The sequence below is a fragment of the Coptis chinensis genome, chromosome 3 (genome assembly GCF_015680905.1).
Source record: "Coptis chinensis isolate HL-2020 chromosome 3, ASM1568090v1, whole genome shotgun sequence".
In the NCBI taxonomy this organism is placed as follows: Eukaryota; Viridiplantae; Streptophyta; class Magnoliopsida; order Ranunculales; family Ranunculaceae; genus Coptis; species Coptis chinensis.
Genome location: NC_141458.1, coordinates 91,354,224 through 91,364,650, shown reverse-complemented (window position 1 = coordinate 91,364,650; position 10,427 = coordinate 91,354,224). Strand labels below are relative to the sequence as shown.

Genomic DNA, 10,427 nt, shown 5'->3' with positions numbered 1-10,427 from the left:
TCCCTAGATGAGGAAGTAGACTGAGTTGATAAACAATTAGGGTTGGTATATATACGTAAAGTGTATGGTTTGTCAATCTCGGAAGTCACAATCAAATGTACTAATGTTAGACCTGTATTATCTTCTCCCTTAACACTCCAAACTTTATAGTAAACACAAATCAAAAAAAAAAAGATGACTTTTGAAATCAACACATACTGGGGAGGTAGAGAAAGAAGACTTTTGAAATCAGCACAATAGTTGTAAATTGAAGAACTCAAGAATATGGGATACTTAGAAGTTCAAGAATTAGGACTTTTAGTTCCTATTTAGTTTTTTTTCTCGTAGCTTGTTTCTCTAGCTTTTTTATCAACAATTTTTTTCTCCTGATTTGAATAGAGTCTCTCCTGTAATCTTTATTATTCTTTGTTTAGATGTGTATAGATTAGGAACAGGAAACATAATTAATTAGGACTCTTGAAGAAGAGAGTCTCTCCTATAATCCTTATTATTTTTTGTTTGGATGTGTATAGATTAGGAAATAGAAAACATAATTAGTTAGGACTCTTGAAAAGAGATTTAGTATATAAAGGAAACATAATTAATTGGGACTTTTATTTACTATTTATTTTTTCTTATTTTTTTCTTAATCCCCTGCTTACGTGGACAGCCCCAATGAGCCCAAAAACATAATTAATTAGGACTCTTGAAAAGATATTTAGTATATAAAGAAAACATAATTAATTGGGAGTCTTACTTACTATTTTTTTTCTCCTATTTTTTCTTAATCCCCCTGCTTACGTAAACAGCCCCAATAAGCCCGAAAACATAATTAATTAGGACTCTTGAAAAGATATTTAATATATAAAGGAAACATAATTAATTGAGACTCTTACTTACTATTTTTTTTTTCTCCTATTTTTTCTTAATCCCCCTGCTTATGTGGACAGCCCCAATGAGCCCGAAAAGAGACTACTATTATATATATACTAGCATTTCACCCGGCCATGCCGGGATTGTTTTATTGTATGCTTTAAATATTTGGGTTTACCTGTATTTTGGGCTTAATTTTTATAAAATTATTAGAGCCAACTATACTTAACTTGCTTAGTCCATTTTGGCGACATGGGGATGTAAAAAACGGGGAGAAAAACAAAAGGAAGAAAAAGAGAAATCTGAAATTTTCAGAAAAAATTTTAAAAAATAAATCAAAAATAAATCAATCGATTTACTTTCACCCCGCCATGCCGGGATTGTTTCATTATATGCTTTAAATGTTTGGGCTTACCTGTATTTTGGGCTTAATTTTTATAAAATGCTTAGTCCATTTTGCGACATGGGGATGTAAAAAACGGGGAGAAAAATAGTGAGATGGAATGATAGATCATTAGGGAACATTTATAGCTTAAAAAAAAATAGAAAAAGAGAAATCTGAAATTTTCTGAAAAAAATATAAAAAAAAAAATAAATCAGTTGAACCTCACATTTCAACAATCTAAAGGAATAATAACTATATAATATCCGTTAAAAACCACTGACGAATCTTACTTAATATACTACTCAATTTATGGACAATAGTACTGATAAAGTAGAATTTATCTTTCTTTAAATAACAAATTCAAATTGGAAAAGTCATTGAACAATGACATTTTAAGCCAGAGTTTCGAATCAAGCAAAGTGAAAACACAATCAGAAGTTTGAATACCTCTTTGAATCTCATCAGATTCTGTGTTGACTGTGAAACTTAATGGATCATTCACTTTCCCAACAGGAGAGCTTGGACCAAAGAATGTAAAGCTTGGCATTGAAGCTACGGGAGATGAGAGCTCCAAGCTATTTGACTCATGACAACTACTAAATGAAAAGCCTTCATATACAGAGCAAGGTGTGGCAGGCACAAAAGAAGAAAATGACAATTTGCAAGTAAATGCGGGTGAAAACTCTCCCTGCGCTTCTCCAATAAGAGGAGACTCGGAACCAAAGGTGATATCTTGATTCATTCAATCGACTCCATCTTCCACATATTCAATATCCTTTGTAACTTCCATTAAGCAACCATCTTATTAACCAAATAAATCAATTACTAACTCTCATAAGTACAACTAATTAAAAAATCATGAACATATACAGAGTATATACAGAGCTATGTTTCACCAATGACTTTAGCATAAACTCCTTCAAGCCTCAGTTACTTAATATAATATACTCTTATATTTTCACCCATTGATCCAACCACATTACTTGCAGAGCCATCGCCAATTGTTGCTCCAAAAGGGATCCCTTGACCATAGCTCTCAGAAGCAAAGTTAGATGTCATCATCTACCAGCTCGTCACCGTCACGGTCAATGACAGTTCCTTCTACATTATCAGCCTCCTACATTTGCAACTGTGGTCTGTCAACTGTACTCCCACCACCCTCGATGTTCCGGTTATGCGTACTTGGTCCCCTTGATTCAAATGAAGTTGCGATCACCAACCTCACTTCCTGAAGGCTGCCCAATCCCTAGCAATCATAAGATTCAGATCAACAGTCAGGAAGTCCTAGATTCTGACTGTAGCGCCACATAAGCTACAATCCAACATAGGTGACCTAGATTCAGATCTTGACTCAGGAAAAACTAATTTTTTCTTTCTCGTGTCTCTTTTAAGAGAAGCAGAGATTGCATGTTTGATAGGTCCAGGATGATGTGAAGGCCAGAGTAAGTTTGCATTCGGACCAAAGGGGCATTCATCTCTAGCTGATTGAGCGGAGTGTTCTTCAGTCTGGAATGCTAAGAACCCATCTTGGCTCCCACCCACACAGGCTAATCAGCTTTTGGACTGTCAATGAAAAACATTAACCAATGTAAAATGAAAAGGTTGAAACTTCTACTCGAGTAGCCAAATAATATATGTTTATCAAGTCACCAGCATGAATAAATATTTCCACATATCTTACATGAGAATAAATGCAAAAAGTGTTATCTCGACTGATGAACTCTATTCCTTGTATGTAATCTGTTTCCCTAGCCAAAGTTTCTGACTGGGCTAGAAGACGATCAATTTGTGAACTCCTAGAAAGTCGCATCTGACTAATTGCAGAGGCAACAAAAACAGAAAGGGAAACAAATTGCAACAATCCGTCACATCGATCCTTAAAGCCCCCAATTAGTGCTGAAGGTGGGGTTGGAGGAAACTGAACCGAGCTTTCCACCACGCCTATTTCCCTCCAAGGACATGAGGTTCCGTGCACAACATTAATTTTGCTTGGCAAAGGCTTTCTTGGCATTATTAGCTTGAATAAAACAGATGAGATTGACTCTTGTTAGAAAAGCTCATGGAGAAAATGAAACATAAAAACACAACTCCCCATTAAATTTAATATAGTATTATAAATTAATAACTATGATATTAATATGGTATTATTAAACTAACAACTCTGAGGACAACAATGGTTCACCTTCAGTTGGTGTCCACAATGCAAACAAAACAAAACTAAGATTTGAGCCGCAAGATTCACATACAATTATATCAACATCAACACTCACCCAACCTCTTCGGGCATAATCCAATGGTCTCGCAATCTGGAAAAAATAAATAGGAGTCAAAAAAAAACACACACACACACACAGAGAATATAGAGTATGATAGCAAAAATCATTGGCTCTAGTTGTTTTTTTTTTATGCCAAGCTAATTGTATAAGTTGGCAAATATTTTTAGAACAATTGTTAACATGATCTGCAATGCAAAATTAATTACCAGTAAGAATCAACACGGTAAGTACTTCATTCAATCTTAAAATGCACTGACATTGCTAATTGGTTGTTGGAATTTCTATTCAAAGAAGAAGAAAAATTACGTTGTTTATAGTTTAGATTGAATAGATTTCAAAGCCCCAAAAAATACAGAATAGATGTGAAATAAATATGCTAAAAAAAACTTACAGATCAATGGACTGATTAAACTGCTTCTTTCTTCGTCAATCGTGAGTTCTTCAATCTTGGCGGTTGAGAACTTGTGGGATTTTGGTCTTTTGGGTGTTTTTTATTTTGCGGACTATTAGAAGGGTTAGAAGGTTTTTTGTTGTTTTAGGATTCATAGCTTAAACTTTGAAGGGGTCGAAGGTTTTTTTGTTTTAGAATCAATTTTTGTGTTTTTATGGCTCGTAGTTCTATCACAAATTCTTTTTTAAAGTGGCGTCTAATTGTTTTATGTATCTTGAAAGCATCTGCACGATCTCGAGAGAATCCTACGACTGAATTACCTGGGATTGAGTACTTGTATGTAATAACCGATGAACATGTCCTAGATAGTAATTGTATGATTGGGAGTCAAATTACCTGTGGCTCACAATCCGAAAGGTTAGGATGCATTGTATTCATGAAACATTCACCACTTTATTGTCATAACCTACAAAATCGACACAAAAAATGAAAGTACTAATAAATTACAATACAGTTCATGGATTATAAGAGATAATTGAAATAATTAGGCATAAGGGATCAAAGCATACATCTTGCAAAAGAAGAGTACTAACTGGTCTTAATTTTGATGAACTATGTTTCCAATCGGCGCTGTTTAATTAAGAACATTATACTCAAGAACACCACACATCTAGTACTCGGTTAATGCATGCTGCAAATTTTTCTTTGACTATACTTTCAGCAAGCTTCTTTCCTACACAAAACAATATATTAATCATCTACCAATCATAATACGGGTAAACATTGTACATTTTACAACCCATTAGTTGGGCTTTAAAATTTACAAAGATATTGCTTCCACTTCAAAATTTTACATAGTTTTATAACAATCTGCATTCTTTTAAAGTATTTTAGTGGAGGGGAACACGTGATTTAATAAAAATTCTTAAGGGAAAATGTTATTTTGCAGAGAGATAAAGTAAATACTGCAAAGTGCAAACCCATAAATCAACTATGAGTCATTGACAAATTCAAACAATGCTATCTCAAATAGTCAAATATATAAGGACCAGACTGGGAGTACGATTCAAAGAGTTCTCAATGTGAGAACATAGTGTACTGGTAGGAAATTAATCAGTCTAAATTAATAGACTAATCTAACCCTAGTTAAACTGCAAGCGCACAGCTATCGTTGAAAATAGTTGCGGCAAACGGATCGATCCCACAGGGATTGCTACTTCGGACAAACGAGTACCAAAATATTACCTAACCTAATTCGACAATGTTGTTTTATAGAAATTTGGAATTATTATTAACTAAAGCTAATTATTTTAATTACGTTTATGAAAATAATAAATTAAACAATTGAAATTAAACGAACGATTGGAGAGAAATACTAGGACTTTAGATTCCGCCACTAAACCTTTTAGTAAATATTTTAAGATTAGGTTTCAATGTTTCAAATTAATACGAGAAACATCCGAATGAGAATTTAGTGTTTCTCGGGATTTTATCGTGACAATACTATTTTTACATAAAAGCATCTTTCAAAATTCAGCACTAAAAATCAAACATAAAAGATTACCCGTCTTTTTACGGCACGAATAATATCTAAATTTAATATTTGCAATTAAATCAAGCTTTGATCAATAATAATATATATTCAAACGACTAAGGATGCATGACATACAAAGTGAAAGAATAAACTACTATCAATCGTGAATATATTGAACGAAGATTAATTGGTTAACATCTAAGTGAAATCATCAAAACCCAAACTCAAAATAATAACATCAAGGCTAGGGCTTCATCTTAGCCCTAGCTAATAGTTTAGCAATTCATAATAATGGAATTGAAAATAAAGAAAAGGTTAGGAGAACTCATGTCGGCAGTGAAGTCTCTTTGGCTTTCCTTCGTCTCGTTCTCGATTTCCGTGCATCTCCAATCCTCCTCCATTTTTCTGTCTCTCTCCGTTCTCTGTCTTCTGTGTTCTGGAACTCCTCTTTTTACTGTTTCTCTCTTCTATATATAATGGATTCACTTTGAGAGTTTGATTTGAATTAGAAGTATCTAATTTGGTTGAGTTGCGTGAAATTCGAAACCGAATTGGAAACCAAAAGATCGACCTGCTCACGTCTCTCATTATAAATTGGATACTGTTTTTCTACAAAAAGGAAATTATAAATAATTGTTTAAGCCCATGGGTGATTAGATGGTCGGTTGGGATATTTGATTGGTTCGATTTGGTTCGATTCTCGCACTTTTGTGCTGTTGGAATTCAAGGGAAACTTCCTCCTGTTCGCGTGAGAGATGGAGACTAAAGGTTTTATCTGGTGGTCCAAGTTGCTAGGTACTAATGTGGGCTTTAATAATTGCTTCGGTGGCTTATTTGGTATTTACACTAGATTTTTGGACCCGTTCAACGAACGGGGACCGTTTTTATATAATTTATTTTTTTCATTTTATTATTATGTATCAAAAATCTTACTTTCAAATCCATTTTAAATTGAAATATATAATTCAACATATAAATCAAAATCTGTAAATAATTTAAAAAATGTATAATGATCGAATAGTTTTTTATATATGTGTTTTATACTACTCTAATGGTAAAACTAAGATAGACTGTTTGGTAATTATTAAGTTTAATAAGATGTTTGATTTATGTTTACTTTTGGCTTAATACTACTACTACCTAATAATATAAAAAAAAATTGACGGGACTAAGTTAGTTATGAAGACATTGATGTACTGATTAATTGAGAAGTCTAAGATAACCAACTATATGCGTTGCCATTATTGGAATCTATTTGGCACCCCCATACGTTGCCATTATTGGAATCTATTTGTTGTGATGTTTCTTTGATAGACTTGCAAGTTGAAACCAATTACTGGGTTTTGTAGCACCAACTATCCACCTTAATATATGGTTCAAAAGAAGATGAAGACAATGGACAACACATTAACACCTATTACTAACTATGTTCATCTAACAAAAATAAAATTTCAACATGTTAATGTATCAGTAATACATGTTTTTGATGTCAAACAACAAAAGTAAAAAATTGAACAATGACAACTTATGCTGTTACTTGACAAATGTTGGTCTCTTTGCTATCAACATCAATTCCGGTTTCATGCTTACTAAAAATCCTACACAAACATATACTTGGTCACCTTACATAAATTACTTTTTGGTCATTACGATCCGGAGTTGCACGTTCAATTTTGCATTATTGGTCCATACATTGAACCTCGTCGAAGCTTTGAACATTTGGATCCACTTCACATACACTTATTTCTTTGAGATATTTAGACCTTATAATAACCATCGAGTTGCCGACATGTACCTTAATAACTTAATTGAGCTGCAACTCGATCTATAGAACGGTCCCGTGTTTGTTGGTAAAACATGGTTATGGACACATCCAAAAAGCTAATAGATTACAAAATTATTAGTACTTTACATACAAAATGGTAGCCCAAATCTTATGTCAATGTTCTAAAATATCAAACGAAGTCTAAACTCCAAAAAGGCGGTAGTTAACTACAAAACTAAATTAAAATTTTCCAAAAGTTACATATATGCACTCAACTGTAAAATTCAAAAATTGCAAAGTAGCATTTGAAGACTCAACGTTTACGCATTTAAATCTATTGGGATCTCCCTATTTTCATGTAAGAGCATAAAAAACTTAATTATAATTGATTATACCTACTACTGCAAACAATATAAAAATATAAAGCTTGCAACAATACAACAATGTTCGGCGCAAGTTTCATAATATTCAATGTTCCACGTAAGGATGTCCGGCCATCATGGCACACTGGTTTTATTCGTGTGTCCATTTAACAATAATTCAAATAGTTCTAATCCACATTTATTATTGATCTATCTCTTGAGATGTATTTTCACACTCAAGTGCTCTTCCATTGAGCTAAAGATCAATTTTAAGATATTTAGAAATATAATTTGCAAGGTAACAAAGTTAAAAAAGAAAAAAAAAATGTGATACACAATTTATCTACGAAAACAATTATATACAAAATCAAACTAAATACAAACAAAACACTGCCCTAAACCAAAACAATATAAAAGAATGAGATTTATTAACCTGTTTTTTCACCTTAATCTTTTAGACATGGATGATGTTGTCAATTAATTATGCTTAAATGTCAAAAAATACGTATTAGCCCTACTAATAAGATAAAATTCACATAGCATAAGCTTGAATCTACTTACAATTTACAATCTGAGTGAAGCATCTGAACAGAAGTACATTAATGATAGCAGTAGTGGATCTGTGAATGCCAAACTCACTACCCTTTCTACCAACTTCATATCTTTTTTTTCGATAATCTTTCTGCCATTGTTATCTACCTTGAAGGAGCTTCAATATTCTCAGATTGGATAAGTGCAAACATTTTATGGTCGGGCCTGCTACCTTGATAGATGAATATATGGTTGAATAAATTTTTTAAATATGTATGTATTTTATGAAATCCATTAAGAACTTTTAGTTCAAAACGTTAAGTTGTGATGGAAAAAGAATGAACGAATTAGAACGATTTTTTTATTATTAATTGAACTATTATTTATCTACTATTTAGGTGTATCAAATTGAAGTTGTAAAGCATGAAGAAAAAATGTGATTGCATCTTTGCAAGTGTTTGGTAAAAGTATTATTTATTAATAAGTTTTTGTTCATGTATAAACTTGCACTGGAGTTTCTAGTAATAATTGGCAGTTGTCCCGGTGCTATTTGCCACCACTCCAATAATTGCGCAATTTCTTTGCTCAACGGCCATTACTACTTCATATTTTTCGACTTTCGTTTCAAATTTATACACTTCGTCGATCTCAAATCTCTCGAGTGCTAATATTTTCTGTAGTTCTTAAAGTGACCAGCGCCGCGGCGTCGTGTGTTTGTTCACCAAGTTTTGCACAGTAGTTTATAGTAAAAACGAATAGTGTATATAGTCCATTAATTTGTTGAACTTTTTAAATTGTTTGGACCTCATTGTTTATTTTTCAAAAAACCCATAAAAAGCCCATTAGATAACCCATTAGTCGTCTGAAGCAAATATTGTTGGGATTCTTTCTTCCGGTGATGATGATGAGAGTGATGGAATATTAGAACTATAAGAATATGTATATATATAATAAGAAAAGTGTATTTTGAAATTTCGTGTTTATTTTTTGTTCAAATATAATGTGTTGAGTTGTATTTGTTTAAGGTAAAGCACTGTGTTCACAGTTTGAATGTCCGAATTAGAATGGGCTGAATCAAACACACGGTAAATTGAATGGCAAACATGCACTCTATATTGTATTTTTGAATAAAATTCTAGTGGGTTTGGGGCTTGATTTCTACCCAACTCGGTTTTGTTCAAATCTTCAATACATACTTGTATGTGTTTATTTTGATACATGATATATTGAATGTACCATTTTTTTCTTCAGGTTTTCTTGCAATTTGTTCGAAATGGAAGTGTAAGTTGAGTTCTTTTTGTTTTATGTTTACATGTTTATATTTGTTATGATTACTAATTTCTGTTTTTTTTTTTTGTTTTTTTTTTTTTTTTTTTTTTTTTAATGTTTTGTAGTGATTGTTCTTGTAAATTTCGTAATTTTTTTTGTTCTCCAAAAGACAAATGGTCTGCCAAATCGCATGCTCGATATAATTATGAGTGTATGACTGTTTTTGATTTTTTTGAATATCTCATTAAAAAAATCAAGCAGAAGAGGTGTTGTATACACCGTGGTGAATCTAATGTTTACGCGAATAGTGAAACTCATCAATCGGTTCTAAGGATGAGGAACAGATTAGATGAGTAAGTTTTTTTTTTTTTTTTTATTTGTAATTTATTTACTTATAATGTTATTAATTTGATGTTTATTATTATTATTATTATTATTATTATTATTTTAATTTTTAATTTATTGTTTTGTGAAGTATTGGTATTCGTTCGTATGCTATAAAGATGTTCTGGTTAAATAATGAAGCGGATAATTTATGCGCGTATTATAGGGAAAACTTTGAAGGATTAAGTTTCTTGAACTGCATGGAATATTTGGTTGAAGTTCTTACGAAGTATATTGATTTGGATGAATCTGATGAAGAGGTTGTTCCCTTTATATCATTTACTCGTCGTTTTTTGTTTTTCTCGTAATTTTTATTTTTGTTGAATTGAATGTTTTATGTTTTTTTTGACAGGTTTGGTAGTTAACCTGCGTTCGGAGTAAAATGGCAGAGTATGTATAGGGAAACATTTTCGTGGTTAGGACACTTAAGAAAGAAGATCGAGTAGGAGAAGTAATAGAGCGAGAACATGCAATGGTGTTGATTCAAGGATTCAGTAATCTCAATAGACATAGACTCAAATGAGATCAATTGTAGTAGTATTATTGTCTCAAATGAGATCACTTCTACTCATTTTTAAGATTGACTACCAGTTTGATTTACCAATTTTATTAGTTTGGAAATAATATTGTTGCTGATCGAATTTGTTCCAATTGAATCAGATTTCTCTTATTAGAAAA

General features: G+C 32.2%; 2 protein-coding genes across 13 annotated transcripts; one reads left to right on the top strand and one right to left on the bottom strand.

The window, feature by feature from the left end:
- Positions 1-2,021: 2,021 nt before the first annotated feature.
- On the bottom strand, positions 2,022-6,244 carry LOC147511621 (uncharacterized). Of its 9 annotated transcripts, none has more exons than XR_015219453.1 (6): positions 4,498-6,244; positions 4,301-4,370; positions 3,905-4,224; positions 3,420-3,543; positions 2,919-3,254; positions 2,022-2,800 (listed from the first exon to the last, which is right to left on the bottom strand). XR_015219453.1 is itself a non-coding variant. In XM_086603296.1 (5 exons), exons 2-5 carry the CDS (start codon positions 4,340-4,342, stop codon positions 2,789-2,791), a joined length of 426 nt encoding a protein of 141 aa, XP_086459422.1. In that variant the 5' UTR covers positions 4,343-4,370; positions 4,474-4,748; the 3' UTR covers positions 2,022-2,788. The 9 variants fall into 9 exon arrangements, 1 of the variants encoding a protein (XP_086459422.1); XR_015219450.1 differs by having other exon boundaries at positions 4,474-6,184; XR_015219451.1 differs by having other exon boundaries at positions 2,919-3,225; positions 4,474-6,182.
- A 2,821-nt stretch (positions 6,245-9,065) lies between these two features.
- On the top strand, positions 9,066-10,400 carry LOC147511620 (uncharacterized). Of its 4 annotated transcripts, none has more exons than XM_086603295.1 (4): positions 9,066-9,377; positions 9,627-9,718; positions 9,916-10,009; positions 10,102-10,400. In XM_086603295.1, exons 1-4 carry the CDS (start codon positions 9,327-9,329, stop codon positions 10,108-10,110), a joined length of 246 nt encoding a protein of 81 aa, XP_086459421.1. In that variant the 5' UTR covers positions 9,066-9,326; the 3' UTR covers positions 10,111-10,400. The 4 variants fall into 4 exon arrangements, with proteins under 4 accessions (XP_086459421.1, XP_086459420.1, XP_086459419.1 ...); XM_086603294.1 differs by having other exon boundaries at positions 9,841-10,009; XM_086603293.1 differs by having other exon boundaries at positions 9,491-9,718.
- The last annotated feature ends 27 nt before the right edge of the window (positions 10,401-10,427 follow it).

Coding starts and splice junctions, on each gene's coding strand:
- LOC147511621 (XM_086603296.1), bottom strand. CDS start 4,342: ATGAATACAATGCATCCTAACCTTTCGGATTGTGAGCCACAG. Junction 3,544..4,300: donor TTTCGGATTGTGAGCCACAG/GTAATTTGACTC, acceptor TATTTTTTCCAG/ATTGCGAGACCATTGGATTA. Junction 3,255..3,507: donor ATTATGCCCGAAGAGGTTGG/GTGAGTGTTGAT, acceptor GTTTTATTCAAG/CTAATAATGCCAAGAAAGCC.
- LOC147511620 (XM_086603292.1), top strand. Junction 9,719..9,840: donor ATGAGGAACAGATTAGATGA/GTAAGTTTTTTT, acceptor TGTTTTGTGAAG/TATTGGTATTCGTTCGTATG.